The sequence below is a fragment of the Tachysurus fulvidraco genome, chromosome 23, assembly GCF_022655615.1.
Source record: "Tachysurus fulvidraco isolate hzauxx_2018 chromosome 23, HZAU_PFXX_2.0, whole genome shotgun sequence".
NCBI classification, from domain to species: domain Eukaryota; kingdom Metazoa; phylum Chordata; class Actinopteri; order Siluriformes; family Bagridae; genus Tachysurus; species Tachysurus fulvidraco.
In genome coordinates this window covers 16,915,004-16,935,704 of record NC_062540.1, presented here as the reverse complement: position 1 = coordinate 16,935,704, position 20,701 = coordinate 16,915,004, and the positions used below count along the sequence as shown (strand labels likewise).

Sequence of the window (20,701 nt, the reverse complement as noted above, 5' to 3'; positions counted from 1 at the left end):
TCTTGAGCACTGCTGTCTAAAATCTATGACTTGTCAACGGAAGTAATTTAACGCAGTGTCTCATTTTGTCTGTGTTTAACTTGCAGGTATTTCCCTTCAATAGGAACGGACACACATAGATCAAACATTGCACACTTTTTAGAAGGAAAAAGCTAGACTTGCTGATAAAGAGTTTTATACTTTCTTTATTTAAACAGGTAAGTCAATTAAGAACCAGTTCTCATTTACAATGACGACCTGGCCTGAGAAGAACGGAATACAAATACAAATTGCACATTTTTCCACTGTAAATACTGTATTCGTGTCTTGTCAATGTCATCCTTTTACACTGTGGAGCTGCTGTCACTAAAACAAATTCCTCGTATGTGAAAACATACCTGGCAATAAACCTCTCTGATTCTGATTCTGAATCTGAATCTGATTTTGAAATACAGCAAGAAGCATAAAAATGTTACAAGAGAATGGAAAAAAGGTTTTGGTCTCCATTGGTCACTAAAACCTCCCAATAATACTGCATACTAAAACAAACTTCCTGAGATCCATTCAGACTTTTTTTTTTGCTCTGGCTGGAGTGGAAAAACTCTCGTGTCCTGCTTAGAGCTCTGACCTCAACCCCAACTGGAACACCAACTGCACTCCAGATCTCTTCACCTGACATTAGTTTCTCATCTGACTAATGCTCTTGTGGCTGGATGATCCTTCCCAGAAGAGTGGAGCTTATAAAAGCAGCAAAGGGAGACTAAATCGGGAATGTGATGTTCAACAAATCACACGTGGGTGCGATGATCAGATGCACTCCAATTTTCAGCCATATAAGTTCATCGTATCGCAATACATGAAAACGTTACAGGATATATGATGTTATAGATGTTTGTTACCAAACTGCCAACAATGAAAAGAAGAAAACACTGTACCATGTTAACATCTTACAAATTTAAATAGGAACAAACTTTTAACACCAGACCAGATGCTCTCCATGCAACAGGTCTAGAAACGTATTCGCTCGCATACTACGTTTAAAAAAATTCTAATAATACATATCGATTAAAAAATGATCACAGCTCAGTCAGGTTTCAGTTTCATTTCACAACACTTCTGGATCACATGAAAGGGGCTAGAGTCATGTTGGCTGTACTTAAGACAATCTACACCAGTGGTTCGCAAACTTTTTGCACTCATGGAACCGTTTACATATAAAATAAACTTAAAGGACCTGAGAACACATTACATACAAGGTGACCTTATTTATAACAACTTGTTTTGAGATCTCCCACTCCACTCCACCCCCCCACCCCCCCAAAAGCCTAAAGACTGTAAAAAAACTAAAACAGTGTAAATCCAAACTTTTTCTACAGGTTACTAATTTGTGTGTTAGTAAAATATTTAAAGGAAATGTGGACTCGAACTTAATGAAAGACACATGGGGACAGCTGGTACTGAAACTAAAATGGTAGACATTGACATTAGAAAAAAAAATGGGTAATTGATCCCTTAAGTAGTCTATTACTAAAAATAAAAATAAAAGTAAAAACAAAAGCAAACCTGAACTACGAGATCCGAACTTCAGGAGCACCCAGGAACATAAAAACACTGACATGAAACATTATTCATAAAATAAAGGCCGGAAATGTAAATATGCAAAATGTTACAGAAATGTTTACACGAAAAATAATAAGGTTTTAGTGAACACCTTCACTGTATAACTAGCAGAAATGACTAGACTGTACTGTGAGCTACTCTTTTTGTGAGTCTTGAAAGCAACACAATGGCTATTATGCTAGCTGTTCACTCCACTGCAGCTAACGTAACTGCAATGCAACAGCAAAAATGCACTGACGTGCGCCGTTAGCTTAGCTTAGAGTTGTCACTACAGAATTAACAAACGACATTAAGTATACCGACCATCCAATAATTCTATTAGATAGTCGTGTAAGATAAGAGAAAATATCCAGAAAATAGAATACATATATTTATATATACAGCGTAGTCAGAATGAAATTCTAACGCCGAAAACTAGCAAGCAATGCTACAGAATACGATGTCACTTAGCATTAGCTTAGATTTAGCTTAAAGGCAAAGCTAACGCGATTTGAACGATAATAAGCAGAAACAAAACGCTTACACGAAGGCGCAACCATACGTTACAACGACCAGACTCAGAAAGTAGGTCTAGCATCATAAACGAACGAGCAATCGTTAGCTAGCTAGCAGTTTAAACAATTAGCTTAGCATGCTAGCTAGCGAGCCTAAAGTGCAAGCGAAAAATGATCTTGTATGAATGTCAACACCACAGAAATTCGTCAGCCTCCCGCGTAAATATATATAAACACACATGTATGTTTTCTCCGTTAGGGTTAAACAAATACAGAAAATACACCTCGACTTCAGTGGGGGGGGGGAAACACCGATACCTCTGTCACGACAAAAAGCCGTTTCCGTCTCACCAACACGCGCGTGCTGTGTAACTCGAGCGGCCGGCTTACACTTAGGCCTACTGAAGCCTGCGATTACTAAAAACCGTTTGTTCCAAAACACATGCGCGCACACATCCTTTAACAGGGTGTCAAATCGTTGTACGATGCGTTAGTCGTACGTACTCAGCCAATACGATCTGCGTATGTTGAAGAGAATCTCGCGGTTTATTTGGAGAAAAAAAAATGGCCAAAAAGATGCTCGTACACACGGCTTCCGACATGCGCGCTCACGCCGCTCTGCTGGTTGATTCGAGTGAGAAACGCAGAATATCTCGCTGAATCATTCCGCACACAGGCCTGAGCAATATCTATCACACACACACGCGCGCGCGCGCACGCACAAACACACACACACACCTACCTTACTTTCCTCCTGCTAGATTTGAATCTGAATCAGAATCAGAATCAGGTATATTGGCCAAGTGTGTTGACACACACAAGGAATTTGGTTCCAGCTGTTTGTGACTCTCAGAAGTACAGAAATAAATAACATTATACAAACTATACAAGACAATGCAGATCCATAACTTTTCTCTCATTCACCAAAACGGACATTTATATGGATAAAAACAAGACTTCAGATGCTGCAGTTTATGTTTAAACAACTTTGCTCATGCAAACTGGACAAATCCCCCACCACCACCAGTCAAATGTCAGACTTTCCTATTAATTGGGTCCCCGCCAAGATATAAAAACATGTACACACACACCTACCTTACTTTCATCCTGAGGTCCTAAAATGAACAATATTTAATTCAATGCTAGATTCAAATCTGAATCAGAATCAGAATCAGGTATATTGGCCAAGTGTGTTGACACACACAAGGAATATGGTTCCAGCTCTTTGTGACTCTCAAAAGTACAGAAATAAATAACACTATACAAACTATACAAGACCATGCAGAACCATAACATTTCTCTCAGGCACCAAAACGGACATTTATCTGAATAAAACCAAGACTTCAGAAGCTGCAGTTTATGTTTAAACAACTTTACTCATGTAAACTGGCCAAAACCCCACCACCAGTCAAATATCAGACTTTCCTATTAATTGGGTCCCCACCAAGATATAAAAACATGTGTATATATACACACACTGCTGCAATAGTGCACATTAGTGTCTAAAGGCACATCAGCACTGTCCATCTCAGGAAGGTCTGTTGAGTATCCAATAGTTATTAAACATAGTTGACAATTTATAAAACAAATTCACTTTTTAGGAATAATGTTTGAGTTTCAGACACCAAGTTTCCTTAGAACACGTTACGTTACTGCACATCTGCACTAGGAAACAACAGAAAACTTACTGGAGTTAAGCACCAAGTATATCATCTGAAACTGTTGTTAAAAACAGCTATTAATAACTCATCTGTTTTTCCCATGAAAGTATATTATGGCATGAAAGATGATTAAGAACTCACCATAATTATATTCACTGCTTCATATCTATAAGTACTGCATTATCAGAGCTGTCAGTCATCACATCATCTGTACAGTATATATTACACACACTACTGTTGGACAGCTGGAATCAAATTCTGTGTGTGTGTCAACACACTTGGCCAATAAACCTGATTCTGATGATTAAACTAATGTGTGTTAATAATTTGGAACATACACTATATGGCCTTAAAGGTTTGTGGACAACTAATCATGAAAGTAAGGGGTACTTCCAAAAAACTGTTTTCACAAAGTTAAAAGCACACCATTGTATAGGATGCTTTTGTATGCTGCGGATTTACAATTTCAGTAAAAGCTGTAGCACAAACCTGTTCCAGCATGACAAGGCCCTGTGCACAATGCAAAGTCGATAAAGGTGTTAGAAGAACTCAATTGGCCTGCACAAAGCAATGACCTCAGCCCTGCTGAACACTGAGTGCTGGAACACCCATAGCTCTACATCAGTGCCTGACCTCACTAATGATGTAGCTAAATTTCCACAGCCACCTCACAATGTACACTGGGAAGCCTTCCTAGGAGATTGGGGGTAACTGTAACAGCTAAGAGGGACTCTGGATTCGGAGTTTACATTTACAGCATTTAGCAGACACCGTTATCCAGAGTGACTTACAATCCATAGGGTTACAATCTTACAATCCATAGGGCTTAATCCATAGGGTTAAGGGTTTTTATTCAGATAAATTGAGGGTTAAGGGCCTTGCTCAGGGGCCCAGCAGTAGCAGCTTGGTGCACCTGGATTTGAACTCATGACCTTCCGGTCAGAAGTCAGACACCTTAACCACTAGCCCAACACATCCCATGAGTTGCACAAAAGCACATATGGGTGTGATGGTCACGTGCACATACGTTCCACCATATAGCATGCATTAATGCTATGATGCATAGTCGTAATGCTTATATATATGTACAACACAAATCTGCAGAACATACACGCTCTGAATCGGATGAATTATATTTTTATGTGAAAACAAAGAATTGTGATTCATGCTCTGCAAATTTAAGAGTAAATATTCTACAATACATGAGTAAGTAGTAACACACTGTAATAGTAATGAATGTCAGGAGAATCATTTTGTCTTCAGTCAGAACTTATGGCTGGCACGAGGACATGCTTCAGACGTCTTCACGAGCTTTCTCAAACTCAATTATGTCTAAAACAAATCCCGAAATGTGACATGCCAGTATTCCCTCCTGACCACCCGCAGTGCAGTCTCTGGTTACGTAAAATAAAACAAACCCACCCTGGATCACTATGATCACACTGTGCTGAGCGTCTGCGCGCGCGTGCACCAACGCAGCGCATGCATTCCTCACGACACCCCAGCTCTTAAACACCCCCCCCCGCGCGCGCGCGCGCACACACACACACACACACACACACACACACACACACACACACACACACACACACTCCCTCTCTACCCTTCAGGCACACCGCATATTAAAAATGGCGGTTTATACAGTACAATGTCCAGACCTTTGCGCCGCCAAAACATTCTTGTTAAAAACGCCGTCTGTATAGAAATTATAGCCCTAAATCCACTTCCCTGTCTCCAGAGGCTGTTCAGAGCAGTCGACATAGATCTCAGGCTCACACGCACACACGAATTTCGTCAACTTACCTCGTAGCGTCTCACCATAACTTCACCATTTTACAGCAGCAAAGCACAGGGCGTAAATCTCGCGCTATCTCGCGAGATCTCCCTAACGGAGAGTCTGAAGCAGTGGTGAGGGCGTCCTCGCGCTGTGTGGCGCCATAATGACCAGTCTGGTGTGTTCACTGTGCCATAGCCTAGAAATGTCACTAAAGTTACAGGATATCTGATTAAAAAGGTCTGTAAGGTGATTTTGTGATAGATGTGCCATTTAGCTCTTCTAACTATAAACATTAAAGTTTTTAAAAAAAAAGAATTTGCCCACATGATCTGGGTTTCCTGGTTTCCTCCAAAATATGCCAGACAGGATATTCTGTTATGCCTCTAGTGTGTGTGTGTGTGTGTGTGTGTGTGCGCGCGCGCGCGCGCATTGTATAATGAAGGGTGGGTTCATCGCTCTCACCTAGAGCCACCATAACCCTGAATAAAGAAGGATGAATGAATGCATGATACTGTAAATGTTTAAAAATGGCCATATCCCCTCAAAGTAAATAACTCTGCTGATACTGTCTTCCTTTTGCTGGTAAATTACTAACAGGGCTGAAAGTAACAGCAGTTAATTTCAAACTCAGAATGTGGATGATTGGTGTCTATGATGGACATCCGTGATAACGGAATAAGGGCATTAAGGACTTTCTGGTAATTTGCTTAAAATATATTTTACAAAGTGATGATTTTTTAATATATATCATTTGTGTATTAGTCACAATATCAGTAAAAAATAATTTAAAATAATCATCTTAAAGAAAATGATATAATGCAATATATTCCAAGGTAAAGGAATTAACACTAATTAATGGAATATAATACCAGTGGGACACAAATAGCAGCCAAACCATGGATTTGCCTATTTATTTCTTTGTTCAGCATGTCTTAGAGTTAAATTAAATGGCATAAAAATACCTTAAGGGCTGTGAGAAAATCTTTGTTTAAATATTAACAGCATAGCCTTCCCTTTGCAGGCAATTAAATGCTATTAAAAAGTGTTAATAAATGCTGACTGTTCAATTTAGTACATGAATAACGGCAACAACAGGAATAGAAATGGAAATGTCATTCCTTGTGTACACTGTTATGGGTAGTAAGAAATGCGAACAGTGGTGCAAAATTAAGCAGGCTTTAAAATGACTTGATTTGTAACATTAAAAGATGTTGTTCAGCTATTTAACCCAAATAACTTGCCTCCTGCAAGAAAATTCTATAAAATTAGATTCTCTATGTTCCCAAAATGATTTCAGCCCTGCTAAATAATGCAAATACACCTTTAATGTCATTACAGTTTAGCCTTTTTTATTTCCTCCATAGAACACAGCCTGAATTAATATTGCTGTCAGATTAAACCTCTTGGCGTAGAAGGACACAGCACAGTGAATACTGTTCTTACATAATAAATATTAATCATCTATTCATTTTCTGTGCCACTTATACTGCACCGGGTTGCAGGGAGCTTAGAGCCTGTCTCGAGGGACATGGCAGGGTACTGGGCACAATCATAAACTATGAACAATTTAGAATTGCCAATCGTCCTATAATCCACAGGAGGAAACCAGAGTAAACCACAGAAGCAAGGTAGAGGCAGGAATCTAATCCCCAACCTGGAGGTGCAAGGCGCATTTACTAACCATTAAGCCTCTGTGCCCAGCTAAAATAAGTAGATGAAGTACACCAAGATGACCAGCAGGGGGAGGTGCAGGAAAGGGCTACACGGTAAACAATTAATCCAGGGCAGATGTACGGATTAGGAACACATCACAGATTATTTAATAGATAAAACCTCCTAGAATCCATGGATTTTAAAGGCCATTTTTACTTCAGTAATCAGTAATTCTGCTCAAAAATATGATCAGGCTTCATAATGACATAGTACAATGTGTAACAGGTACTACATCATCTCTACTGGTGAATATGTAGAATAGTACTATGCAGTTGTCTGCCTGTTTGTTCCACATAGTCTATGATTTGAACCATGATTACCGAAGGCCAAAAGGATCAGGATTTTTTCTATAAACAAGCACATTTTACTTTTATTATAGCTTTAAAACTGTCATTTGGCTGTTTTACTCTGTACTTTATAATATTTGGCATTATCTTAAACAATAATAATCTTTTTTGAATGATCTAAAATGTGTTAAAGATGCTTTTAACGTTTGCCATTTTGTGATTCCCTAAAATTACAATTCTGAATTGTGCCAGTCACTGATTTTATTAGTTATATATGCCGCCTATAAACCAGGTCAGCTTTGAAATGGTACGGTGTTTCTAACGCGTAAAACTGGAAAAAGAACAACAAGAAAAAAAACAAAAATATTTTGAACATTGTGTTAAAAGTAAAACTTTTTTGAGTAGCACGACCCTTTCGGCATTCCACAGACCGGCGCCATATTGCAGCAGCGCCTCGTGCAGGCTTAGGTTTGCGTTGTCCATAGCAACAGCAACAGCAACAACTTCCGCATGTCCATGTTTCACTTCCAGCTCGGTTTCTATTCGACTTGCGTTCGATTGTTTATTTGCATACGTGCAATCTAATCGTTTTAAAAACAATATAAACACGTTCCTGTGTTGAATGCTGCATTTCCCTACCAGCTATACACACAGGTATGTTAGACTGATTACATCAGTAGCTGTTTGCTAACTATCTAGTCATCAGTTTTAATGTACAGCATCACAGATACATCATGATATTGTCCTTTTGGCAACGGATTACTTTTGCAGGCTGTAACTTTAACTAATTCATTCTCATTTAAAAGGTTTCGCATTGCTAAGTGCCAAGTGACCAGCTAATCAATCAATTTAGGTGGTTTAATAATCTGTTTTAATCTGTTTTATTAGTTCTAGTTCAATGTTGGGGATAAGCAGCTTGGTCCCAGCCCGTTTCCTCACACTTATTTCCCACCTGGTTATAGTCATCACCATATTTTGGTCAAGGGTGAGCATCATTTATCACATAAGTACATGTACAAATTAAGCCTAATCCTAACTTTCTGGCTCTAGACATCAAATATCGTTTTGCTTTCCAAAAGGTGCTCTAAATCAAATGTTTCCTATTTAATCTGTTTATGATGTGATCATACTAATCTTTTTTGTCTATGGCTGTGCTGCAGGAGAACAACGTGAGAGCTTGTCTGCCACTGACCTATACAGTTGAAGAATATAATATAGAGGATATAAGGTACAAAGTTTGTTTTGAAGGATGTTTAGTCAAACACATCACAAGAACTGTATACATATGTATGTATACCCATTGCATATAACCCAGAGAATTTAATGTTTAAAATATACTGTAAGTTTAAAGGGAAAGATTTGGTCCTCTTTCTGTAATCTGAACTGTGGAGTAAAAATAGGCACTTTCCCTGAAATTCCTAAATATACAAGACACCAAATACTCTCAGTGATTAGAGTTGATCAGTAGTCCTTGTTTGGCAATATTTTTTGAGTTGGCTTTGAGTTATAATTGTAATACACCCTTTTTCATTTTCTTTTTTTTTTAAATTCTTTCTTGTGTGCAGGCTGGTGGTGGCTTTATCTGTGACCCTGGGTCTATTTGCTATAGAACTTGCAGGGTTTTTCTCAGGAGCCTCCATGTTTGACAACACTCAAGGCCTTTTATGTATCCTTACCTGTAATGTCATCATTTCAATCAATCGTCACTGCTGAATCCAAAACTGGGTGGACTTTCACTATTACATTTAATTAAGTAACGTGTCCTGAAAATATACACATCAATAAGATGTCCTTTGTATCTAGCAGCCCTCCTGACATGAAGGAAGTTTATAAGTTTGTACACGCTCACCGTCCACTTTTATAGGAACACCCATACTGCTGATTTATTCTGAACAGCTTAATCATGTGACAGCGATGCCATGCACAAAATCTTCAGTCAACATTCACACAGAAAAAATAAAAACAAAACAAGAAGCCTTATTAAGGTGTAGGGGCACTACAGGCCTAGAAATGTTTCATAGTAGGATAAAGGTGATCGGTCAGAATAACGTTGTATTGATTAGTTCCTTTGTAAGGGGACACGATGGAACTAAACCATGACAGCAAAACCTTCTCCAATGCATAACAGATCCACTGAGGCCCCTCGCTGCAGGGGTCAAGTATTCAAACCTGCATTCTTCTTCTGGTGTATTCCACACCTGCACTCTTCCACTTGTCAAGAATATAATAATCTGACCAGATCACTTTTTTCCGCATCTCTGTAGTTCAGCGTTTATGCACCACTCAACCCTTAAATGTGCATTCATCTTTGTAATGAGGTATTTATGCACTACCAATGTCTCTCTCTATGTACTGATATTGTTGACAGTCCGATCACGTCCGGCATTTACATTCTCTGCTGCGCTTCTGTTTTTCCTCACATATTGCACAAACAGCTTGCTCATTGAATAATAATTTTTTTTCCAATCCTCTCCTAATTATTGACATATTTCTTATAGATCTAAATACAGATGTCACTTTAATCATTGTTGAAACACAGCTATTGCATCCGAACTCCATCTCGATTCCAAATCCGTGTCTGTGGAATGTCTGTGCATTTTAGACACGTCACAGAGCATGGCACGGTGGTGTCTATCGCAACATTACACCAGTCTGAAAGTATTTGAACACATTAAGTCTTTCCAAATGTGTGTAATGACTGTGTGTACTGGTAATTACAATAGTTTTGGTAGTACGTGATAACGGTAGTGTAACTGTTGATATTGGGATTGCCTAGGAGATGTGGTAGTGGTATTTGAGGTGTTTTACTACCAATCAGAAGGTTGTGAGTTCAAATCCCAGGTCCACTAAGCTGCTACTGCTGGGCCCCTGAGCAAGGCCCTTAATCCTCGATCGCTCAGCTGTATAAATGAGATAAATGTAAGTCGCTCTGGATAAGGCTGTCTGCTAAATGCCGTTTATGTAACTGTAAATATTAGAATGCTGTGTTATTTCGCTGACAGTGAATATTCAGCTACAGCGTGTCATGTAAGCGGCTCTGTGGCGCTGCTTTTCTTTCTCTTTGAGCAGTGGCCTTGCAGCATCTACTGGTGGGTCTTTGGCTTCTGCAGGTGAGTCTTCAGCGTTTATACTATGTACATATTTATACTCCATTGCATCGTTAGTTAAACATTTGTTTCATACTGTATATGCAAATTTGTTCTCTTTCTTTCCTTTGCTCTTTCAGTGTAATCCCAGCCTTGTATGAGATGATTCTGCTTATTGCTGTTTTTGGTCTGAAGAAGAAACCACTGTGATGTCATCCCTGCTAACTTCTGTTGTCTATAAAAATAAAGGATATAAGTATTATTATTATTATTATTATTATTATTATTATTATTATTATTATTATTATTATTATGATGATGTTCAGAGTTAGGTCTGATTGGATGTGTAAAACGACTGGTGAGAAATTTATACCTTGTGTTTTATGTGTTGCATCAATAATTTGTACTGTTTATTATAGATTTTGTAATAAGCGTTTAATAAACGTTTCAGGGTGTTTTCATACTTCACTGTTTACTTCATGTGAACATGAACCAATTGTGTTAACCACAAATCTGTTTTCAAGAAGCCCAGAGATCAATTTTCAGATCAATTTTACACCATTAAATGGTCATAAAACCCACAGTCTCGAAAAATGGGTCAGTTGCAGAGGTAAAGCCCATGTAAGAAACATGTACAAATTACATGTGCAAAACAACAATTAAGTGAATGTGCAAATACAGTTCACACAGTTGTGTGTGTGTGTGTGTGTGTGTGTGTGTGTGTGTGTGTGTGTGTGTGTGTGTGTGTGATCGGTAATTATTCAGTACTGGCTGTTGAGGAGTCTGATGGATTGAGGGAAGAATCTGTTGTGAGGAAACTAATGCTTCGGTACCTTTTTCCAGATAGCAGGAGGGTGAAGAGTGTGTGTGAGGGGTGTGTGGGTTCATCCACAATGCTATATGCTCTAGGGATGTTAATGAAATTATATTTATGTATATTGTTACTCAGTGCTGGTATATGGATGTAATAACTCTGATGTCTGTGTGCTCTTCACTCATAGATCAATAATCACTAACCCTCACCTCATGTTGTGATATGATGTATCAGGAAGTTATAAAGTATATACTTTAGGATGAGTTCTAACAATGAAATTCATTTTTATACTGCAATATTCAATGACTAATCAGTTGATTAGGAAGGCTTGTTAACCTACACCTTCATCCAAATGTCTCAACAGCCAATCATGTGGCAGCAGCATAGCGAGTGTTTACATTAAACAGCAAAATGAGATAAAATGTCATCTCAGTTTGTTTGATCATGGCATGGCTGGTTTGAGTATTTCAGAAACTGCTGATCTCTAGACTTTCACAAACAAGAATCTTTAGGATTTAGGTTTGAACATGCAAACATCCAGTGAGCAGCAGTTCTGTTGGTGCAAACGCATTGTTGATGGTAGAAGTATGAAGAGAATAGCCAGTCTGGTTTAAGCTGACAGGAAGGCAGTGGTAACACAAATAACAACTCTTTACAACCGTGGTGAGCAGAAAAGCATCACAAATCACACAAAACACCTTGGAGAAACCTGAGGAAGACTGGATAAAGACCAGGATGTGCAGGATAAAGACATGAACGCTCTCAACATCAAGGCTGCCACAGAGCTGCTTCTCACGCAGTGGGTTTTTTTAAATTAGAAAGTTGTATGAATGACAGTGAGTGCATACGATTTAGTTATCATGTGTGGTCTACCACATGCAAGCACCACAACCATGTCTTATTTAAGATCAATGAGTCGATGATGCAAGTGCTGTGGGCAACCTGTCTGAATGCTGTGGGCAACCTGTCGGAATGCTGTGTGTGTGTGTGTGTGTGTGTGTGTGTGTGTGTGTGTGTGTGTGTGTGTGTGTGTGTGTGTGTGTGTGTGTTGCTGAAATGCTGTGTGACAGAGCTCTGGGTCTGACCTCAAAGCTACTGTTACACCTGCTACTGAGGATTGTTCCTAAAGCAGCCCGAGTCTTCTCTAATCTCTCATATCGTGTCCGCTTCGTCTATATGTCTCCAGAGAAGATAAGAGATATTTTATTGTTATCGTGTATAATACAACAAAATTTTGTGTTTCAAAAAGGACATTTAAACATGACAGTTATGAAAGGAAAAAAGGAAGGATTAAATAGGATTAAACAGTTCCCTTGAACTGTCAGACATATGAAAGATTTAAGAGAAAATAAGCTACTCGGTTTCCTCATTGCCCATTACTGATGTTGTACATGTAGTCAATCAGCCTAAACTTTAGTTTCTTATGTTTTGCACTGGATATTTGTGTCTAAAGGAAATGAAAACTTTCTGGTTCCAAGTTAGCATAAACTACTCATGAAGATTTATAGTTCATTTATAGTTCAACGACCCTCAGAGTTATATAAAGGTTTGTGACTTTCATACTTCGATACTGTTATAATGACTAACCCAGTTCAAATTGTAACTACAGTTAAAAGCCTAATTTGCAACTTGCTTGAATGATATAGGTTTAGTTCAAAAGTGCTATGAATGTGATATAAAAATATTTTAATGCTGCTTTTAATATAATTTTTTAGGAAGAAAAAGTAATTATGGAAATTAGATTATTTGCGATACAGTGGATATAAAAAATGTACACCAGAATTAATACAACAGATATCATTTGGAATAATGTGCAATTGTCATTATTATCTATAATTTTCAAAATACTATTTTTACTTCTCCATGAGCCACATAATATAAGCATAATAATAAATGAATCAGAAAATAGTTATTTCACAAAAAAATAAAATAAAAATGTATTCAGTGCTATGGTGACAGTTTGTGTAAGGAGTCTCCAGTGCCAGTGCTGTAAAGAGGAGTTTGTGATTTGCAGTTTCTTTGTACTGCATTCAAGAGAGAGAGAAAAGAGAGGCTGCTGAGGGAATGTTTAAATCTGCTGTAATGTAAGTGATAACATGAACTTGTCTCATTAACTTTCAACATTATTGTGAACGTTAAAAGGCTTAAAACATGTCATTCATTAATGCATGTAAAACGTAGCCAACTGCTGTGGTACTGTATAAAAGGAAGAAAACATTCTGAGACATTGAACACGGACATTCTGATGTCCTCTTCATATCAGGCTGCAGCACATCACCCTATCATGGAATATTTCCAACACTGTGTTTTATTCCTGAAATAATGTGACTTTGTTGGTCATTTATCTTATAATAATATAAGATGAAGCCAACACTTTTTTGAGATGGGCAACAAATCTCAGCTCTCCTCTGGTGGCTCCCATTTATGTACCCTGATCTTTCTTGAACAGATCAATACTTCCATTTTGAGGAAATCCTGCCCTCATATTCTCTAGATAGACCAACCACTTGTCACAACTTAAATAACCCATACAAATCAATAAACCAACTTGAGCCAAGAGGCAGGATGGTTGGCTCATTAATGAGCTCCAGTGAGTGTATATACACAGCCCCTTTCCTTTGCTCCTTGTGCACCTGTCCCCTCACATATTATGCACACTCATTTCTCTCTCCTTTGTTATTTCTGTCTTCTGATTTTCTGTGACGCACCTCTGATTCTGACCCCTCCTCTCTCTGCATGTCTCACAGTGAGAGTTCTCTCCACCTTAGGCCAATTAGTGTCAAGCAGACACTAACAACGTCAATGACCTCTGGCTTATAATTAAGGCCAACTGGAAGGAGCTAGGCATCCTGACAAAAATGGCACATCTTGTGACTGTTCAGGAGTATTCTGCCATCAGCACTGGAGTGTATTACTGCACAACGGGATGTTTATAATGTGTCGACTGACTGCAAGATTTAAGTGAGGGAGTAAGTAAGTGAGTGAGTGAGTATTAATATGTATTGTTATACTGCAACAGGTTTCCTGTATCAAATCAGTTTCTTAGAGAAATAACAAAAACTAGCTAATATTTAGTTCAGTTCTCTGTGAAGATCAGTACTCATGCACTACTGCAAAAGCCTCCACACTAACCGTAGTGAGAAGGTCAGAATCCATGAACTTGCATTTCAAGGCCATACGATAAATTTTTTTCATGTGGCTATCCTTCCCTTTTTCCTCTTGCCTTGTTTGCATCAGACCTCATATACACTTGTTATTATAACACATATATATGTTATTATTCATATAACATTTTGCTTCCTCCAAAATTGGCTATAGACTCCAATCAGCTCATTTCATCTCCTTGAATTTCAAATTATTTGAAGCTATTCATAGCTATTTATTTGAGTTCCCATGCTGACCTTTAAGCCCATTGCTCTGAGGTTTACACATCACCTGCTCTCTGGTGCCCTGCAGACCAGTGAATATGTGCCACTAGCATGCTTGATGTTCTTCCTCACCACAATGCGTTCAACACCACTGAGCTGGTGAAGTCTTTTATCCCCCACAGTCTCCTGACTAGCTGGGCTGTCTAAAGGTGTTGAGTTACATATTCTCAGTGCTTTTGCAATATATTCCTTATTTGCCACTGCCTTTCTGCTAGTGTGAAATGCTTCTCAGACCTACCCTATGTTAACTTGATTGCTAGAACAGACATTTGCTAAAGATATCCGACACCATGGAGACAGTACCAACACCGGACGTACATTTGGGACAATAGATTCAATTCAATTCGAGTTTATTTGTATAGCGTTTTTTTACAATGGGCTTTGTCTCAAAGCAGCTTTACAGAACATAAACATAGAACAGAAGGTAAACATAAAGAGAAATATAGAGAATTAATATAGTAAAAATTCAAGATATACAGTATATAGTTCAGTGTGTATGTATGTATGTATGTATGTATATGTATTTATCCCCAATGAGCAAGTCTGAGGTGACTCAGGCAGCAGTGGCAAGGAAAAACTCCCTTAAATTGGTAAGGAAGAAACCTTGAGAGGAACCAGACTCAATTCAGATCAATTCAGGGAGGAAACGGCCAATATGTTATATCCACAAGTGAGAGCAGCAGTGGAAATCAAGTTCTCCCAGGGCACTACGGGGTCATGAGTCCCGGTTCTGTGGATTGATCTACACCCTCTATACTCTCTAGCTTGGTTGTGGCCTCCCTAAAGATCACTTTATTGCTTTCAGACACAGAAATTACATGGCTTGGTGACAAGCTCACCTTGGCAGTGTTAGTGACCACATGGCTCCTTGTGGTTGCACACAGGGTTATTGCCAAAAGTCCTATCACCTGCATTAGTGATTTTGTTTTAATCTTTTTCTATGCTCATCTTCTATATATGGTTTGATGAGTATAACAAAGTTTTAAATGTTTAATGATTTGAAAAAATCCACTAGCTAGAAATGCTAGAAATAATGTTTTAGAATAATAATAAGGTTTTACGAAACAGGTATGTAGTCATGCCACTGGAAGTCATTGAGTCATGGGTGTCCAAGTGTATAGTGAGCAGCGGTCTTAACCAGTGCTTCAATTTATCAGTGTACACGATATAGTGGTTCATGACCAAGGGAGCTACTGTAGGGAGACACACCCCAGGTCAGTCTCATTGCCCCTGACGGTCACGATAAGTAAAATAATAAAATTATGGCAGATACCATATGTACAATGGTATTTGCATGAATACTTTCACACAGTAACTTTGTTAAACGTCTCTGCCTGTACCCACACATTCCCACAAAGGCATTCAGATGACTTTCACTCGTTCTCTCTCCGGGATTATCTGGTGTTCATAGAGCAACAATTACATAAGCATTCTATTAGACTATTAAAAACAACTAAACTGAACAGAGCTGTGAATAAATCAATATAAGGTCTCCAAACACTTCATATACAACAGCAAATCCACATAATCCAAAACTAATTTAAACTCTATAAAAAGCTTGTGCATTGTTCAGTGTTTTGTTGTGGAGAGCAGATTATTTTTCTGCAATACCACCCAATGAACAACAGGGAGCAGCAGTATGTGTGTTTCTCTTATGACATCTCCTTGCAGACTATTTGCATTTACTTGACAAGAGGAAATCAATCCATCTGAACCCTAAATGTTAATCAGCCCTGTGCCTCATTTGCAACCAAAATATTTCATGATTGGAATACATAAGCTACATAATGTTCAGCCTGCCTATCGAAAACAGTTCAAACCCCAAAAATCTGAATTGCTCAAGCCAATTATTTAGTTCCAAGTGCAATTTGCTATAGCATTGTAAACATCATTCTAATGAACTGAGTCATACATAAAGCTCAAACATTTTAACATCGTATTCTGCATTTTCCTTTTATCTGTGCGTCGTGTATAGAAATAAGTCATGTAGACCGAGAGATATTTAAGAATACAGATACAAAAACAGATAGATGTACTTCATGAGATTAAACGATATAGTGTCTTCTCCAAAGCAGTACACTATAAATCATTACGCCTTAGTCTTGCTCGTGTCTGCTTTTATTACTTTTCAACCTTAACTCGATGCATTCCCGTCTATCACGCTTGCTGTCCATCATGATTCTAGTTTCTTCCGAATGACCTAGCAGAAACTGACCTGGCACATACGGTCTACATATAGGATTGTTTTATTTGGCCCTCTGTTGTGATGTATCATGTATCATGCTTAGTGCAACCATTCTAATAAGCAAACTTGGGGTAATTAAGGCATGGACGGGCAGCAGACAGCGGTGGTCCGGGGACAGCGCCACACTATAAATCACAAACTCCAGGTTCCGGCTTCTCAAGCGTGGCCGATCACACACACCCAGAAAGCAATTCTGCCAACCTGCGTTTGCACATTTGTCTTCATCAGCGGCTGGTGGTTTAGGGCCCGGCTGCATTCGCTGGTTCCCATGGTAATCAAGCAGACCAAAGATATCAAATGTGTCCATTTCAATGTCAGTAATAGCATGACATTTGAGACAGGCTTGTAAATGAACAGCATTGTGAATGTAAATAAGCAGGTGGTGATTAACCCAATGGAAGCTTGAGCTGGAAATTAAGTGGGCACTAAAGCAAACCGAGAGATTAATTTAATTATGGTGATTTCATGTATTTTTGGCTCACGTGTTTTATTTGAAATGTTGACACCATAAGTCTACAGAAATCATCTTTCTACACTTTGTACTGGAACATTAAGGCATTAGTGGCGAGACAGATCTGTCTAGCATTCCTCAACTGTAAAGCACTAAATGTAGTTGAATAAGTGTTTCTTTTGAGTTTATATTTATAATGGCACAAAAGCAACTGTAAAGTTAGTTCGATGGATGGACAAGCTAGTTTAAAAGAAAAAGCCATACAAGGTGAGGTAATGATCCTAGACTATTCAGAACAGCCTGCATTCATGTTTCTTAGACATGTGCCTAATACAGACAGCTGTCAGTCACATGCACCTGAGACCTGTGAGAGAAAAAGAAAAGCCAGCAGGACATAAAGGTGTGTTTTCGATGCGTTTTCGTATGTGTGATTAGATTGCACAAGGAGGATCTAAAGCGGCTCGGCCTCCAAGGGACAGAAAGGCAGAATCAACCAGTGGAACAGGAGATTCAGTCAGACAGAACACAAACCCTAGGAGCGGCCATGACACATGACGGACACTGAGAGGCCATGAGAGGTTGTTTTCTTCTCTTCCTCAACATGTTATCTATTCTGATCAAGAAGTGCTGGAGCATTGAGACAGTGAGACAGTCCATCTAAATAAAGCCAGAGTTTTTTCCTGTGATCCAAGCATGATATAATAAAGAACTACACAAATAAAGAAAAGTAACTCTCAGCTCAAATGCCATCATATTATATATGTCCTTGTTCACACTGTAAGGCCTTTACTGTATGTTCATGTGGTTAATCCTTGTGTGCTAAATGATGCAAATTTGCCAAAATTATTTGATTGGTCTTTTCAAATTAAATCACAGCACAGTTCCTCTTAATCTGTAAGCAGATTTAGTCCACAAGCTTAAATAAAGGCCTGAAATCATATTCACTGCACATGCAGGCTCTAGGGAGAGACACCAGGGTAGCCTACTTGGAAACAATAGGAGAATGAAAGCAAACACGCATAAGAAAGCAGATAAATTGCCGGAGGAAAGGATGAAACTTTGTTTTTGATATAAAAGGATGGGCTGGAGGCTTTGACCTCTTGGTGCTTGTTGGATTAATACGGGGAATTTTCGTACATTCACGTGACAGTTAATTAGATATCTATCAGTTTAATTACAATTTTTAAATAAAGTTTAAGGCAAATTAAAGATACTGGATGTAGGATTTAGGAATTTTGGCACATTATATTTGGCCTGCTGAAAACGTAGTATACTAAAAATCAAACAGATTACCAGGATATTTTTCTGCTTCCTGTATTTACAACAAACCTTTTTATAAGCGAGAATTTGAATTTCAAAGTCAAGGAACCCTTCCTGAGTGCAGTGATTCCTGCTGGAGCTCTGTTTCATACACACTGCATTTTTAAACACCTTTAAAATCATGTTTGAATTTACATAGATTGACAAACTGTATGCCTAAACATGCACACACAGACACACACAGACACACACAGACACACACAGACACACACACACACACACACACACACACACACACACACACACACACACACACACACACACACACAAAACACACAAAGCCACACAAGTTCTCCACACACATCCTCTTCAATTCTGGCATCTGAACAGACAAATGTTGAGTGAATCCACAAAAATCTCAACCTTACTGTAAGTAAAATTATAAATTAGAAAAACTTAAGTGTTCCAAATAAATTTAACTATCATGGACTGACAAACAATGAAGATTCTTTCATAGGATTGTCCAAATGCTATCCCTTGTAAGTGAGGACATGTGAGGACCTTCCTCTGATACAAGCAGTTACTCCTACTACTCCTGCTGCTGTTACTACTGCTAATAGACATTATGGAGTGACACGGTGGTGCAGTCGGTGCTGTGTCACCTCACAGCTTCTGGGGTTCTGTCTATGTGAAGGTTCCTACATTCTCCCCAAGCTTATGCCTCTGGCCAAACACATACAGGGGAATGGTTACTATTTAAAGTGTGTGTGTGTGTGTGTGTGTGTGTGTGTGTGTGTGTGTGTGTGTGTGTGTGTGTGTGTGTGTGTGTGTGTGTGTGTGTGTGTGTGTGTGTGTGCACGCGCATGGCATTAGACAATAGATTGTCATCCCATCTGAAGTAAGTTAAATTCTATATTCTTGCACATTTAAATCTAATTTTTCTCTCTATTTCTATATTTTAAACAAATATATGAGTATATTAAGTCTATTTCTTGATATGTTTTACTCATTTCAAGCTCGGAATTTTCTTGTTCTCTTAGATATTCAAGAATTTTTGCTTATTTCAGTGCTTACTTCAAAAATCTAGAATGAAGTGAAATTAACCGGAAAAAGGATAAAACAATTTACGATTGAAATGAATAAATGTCAAAAGATATGACTGATGGTCTTATATTTGTCTTTAACTTTCATCTAATCGGGATATCTTAATTTAAAAGAAAAGATAACATTTTGAGAGAATTTGACTCATATTATGTATATTGCCACACTGAATAATAATAGTGCATAACCTTTAACGATAAAAATGTTAAAAATAAATAAAACAACTTACCAAATAACATATCTATGCATGTTACTAACCACAAAATCAGCTTGTAGAAAAAACCCAATCACAAACACATACATAGATCCTTTGTTGATCTACATATCCCATAATTCTTTGTCTCCAGCTTGTAGAAAACACTAAGGAGGGGGGACGTTTGTGTGGAAAGAATTTGAAATGGTTTTTGACTTACGATTTTATTTCCGGTGAGAAATAGCTGGTGGATTCACAAAATATTTGTTCCATCTTCCCATCCACCATCTATCCCATTCTAACCTAAATTAAGAAAAATGACTTATATTTTCGGGGGTGGGGGGAGCCACTGATTCTGACAAAGATTCTGATGAAGAAAAAAAAAAAATAAGTTAATATAATTGAAATACAAGGAAAAGTAAACAAACACATCACTTATGAACCATAAGCTGCCTTAAATAAATAAATAAATAAATAAATAAATAAATAAATAAATAAATAAATAATAATCTGAATTGACAGAATACAACAAAAACCTAATACAAGAAGGTTTACAACCAAAAAAGTTCAGACTTAGGAGTCTTTAACTCCA

The 20,701-nt window shown here is 38.2% G+C and overlaps 2 protein-coding genes across 12 annotated transcripts in view; one reads left to right on the top strand and one right to left on the bottom strand.

Moving 5' to 3' along the window:
- The window catches only part of huwe1 (HECT, UBA and WWE domain containing E3 ubiquitin protein ligase 1), a 44,257-nt gene extending 38,609 nt beyond the window's left edge, over positions 1-5,648 (bottom strand). For 6 of the 10 annotated variants that reach the window (XM_047807302.1, XM_047807306.1, XM_047807311.1 and 3 more), the window contains exon 1: positions 2,598-2,790. The gene's annotated coding sequence lies outside the window, so the exon portion shown is untranslated. The other 4 variants (XM_047807303.1, XM_047807309.1, XM_047807304.1 and 1 more) reach the window with 4 other exon arrangements.
- tmem107l (transmembrane protein 107 like) lies at positions 444-11,080 on the top strand. 2 transcript variants are annotated; one of them, XM_027170536.2, is made up of 6 exons: positions 444-773; positions 8,420-8,516; positions 8,692-8,759; positions 9,097-9,197; positions 10,545-10,641; positions 10,758-11,080. In XM_027170536.2, exons 2-6 carry the CDS (start codon positions 8,430-8,432, stop codon positions 10,825-10,827), a joined length of 423 nt encoding a protein of 140 aa, XP_027026337.1. In that variant the 5' UTR covers positions 444-773; positions 8,420-8,429; the 3' UTR covers positions 10,828-11,080. The 2 variants fall into 2 exon arrangements, with proteins under 2 accessions (XP_027026337.1, XP_027026336.1); XM_027170535.2 differs by lacking the exon at positions 444-773 and adding an exon at positions 7,945-8,185.
- The last annotated feature ends 9,621 nt before the right edge of the window (positions 11,081-20,701 follow it).

Coding starts and splice junctions, on each gene's coding strand:
- tmem107l (XM_027170535.2), top strand. CDS start 8,154: ATGCTGCATTTCCCTACCAGCTATACACACAG. Junction 8,186..8,419: donor CCTACCAGCTATACACACAG/GTATGTTAGACT, acceptor CTGTTTTATTAG/TTCTAGTTCAATGTTGGGGA. Junction 9,198..10,544: donor CAACACTCAAGGCCTTTTAT/GTATCCTTACCT, acceptor GTGAATATTCAG/CTACAGCGTGTCATGTAAGC.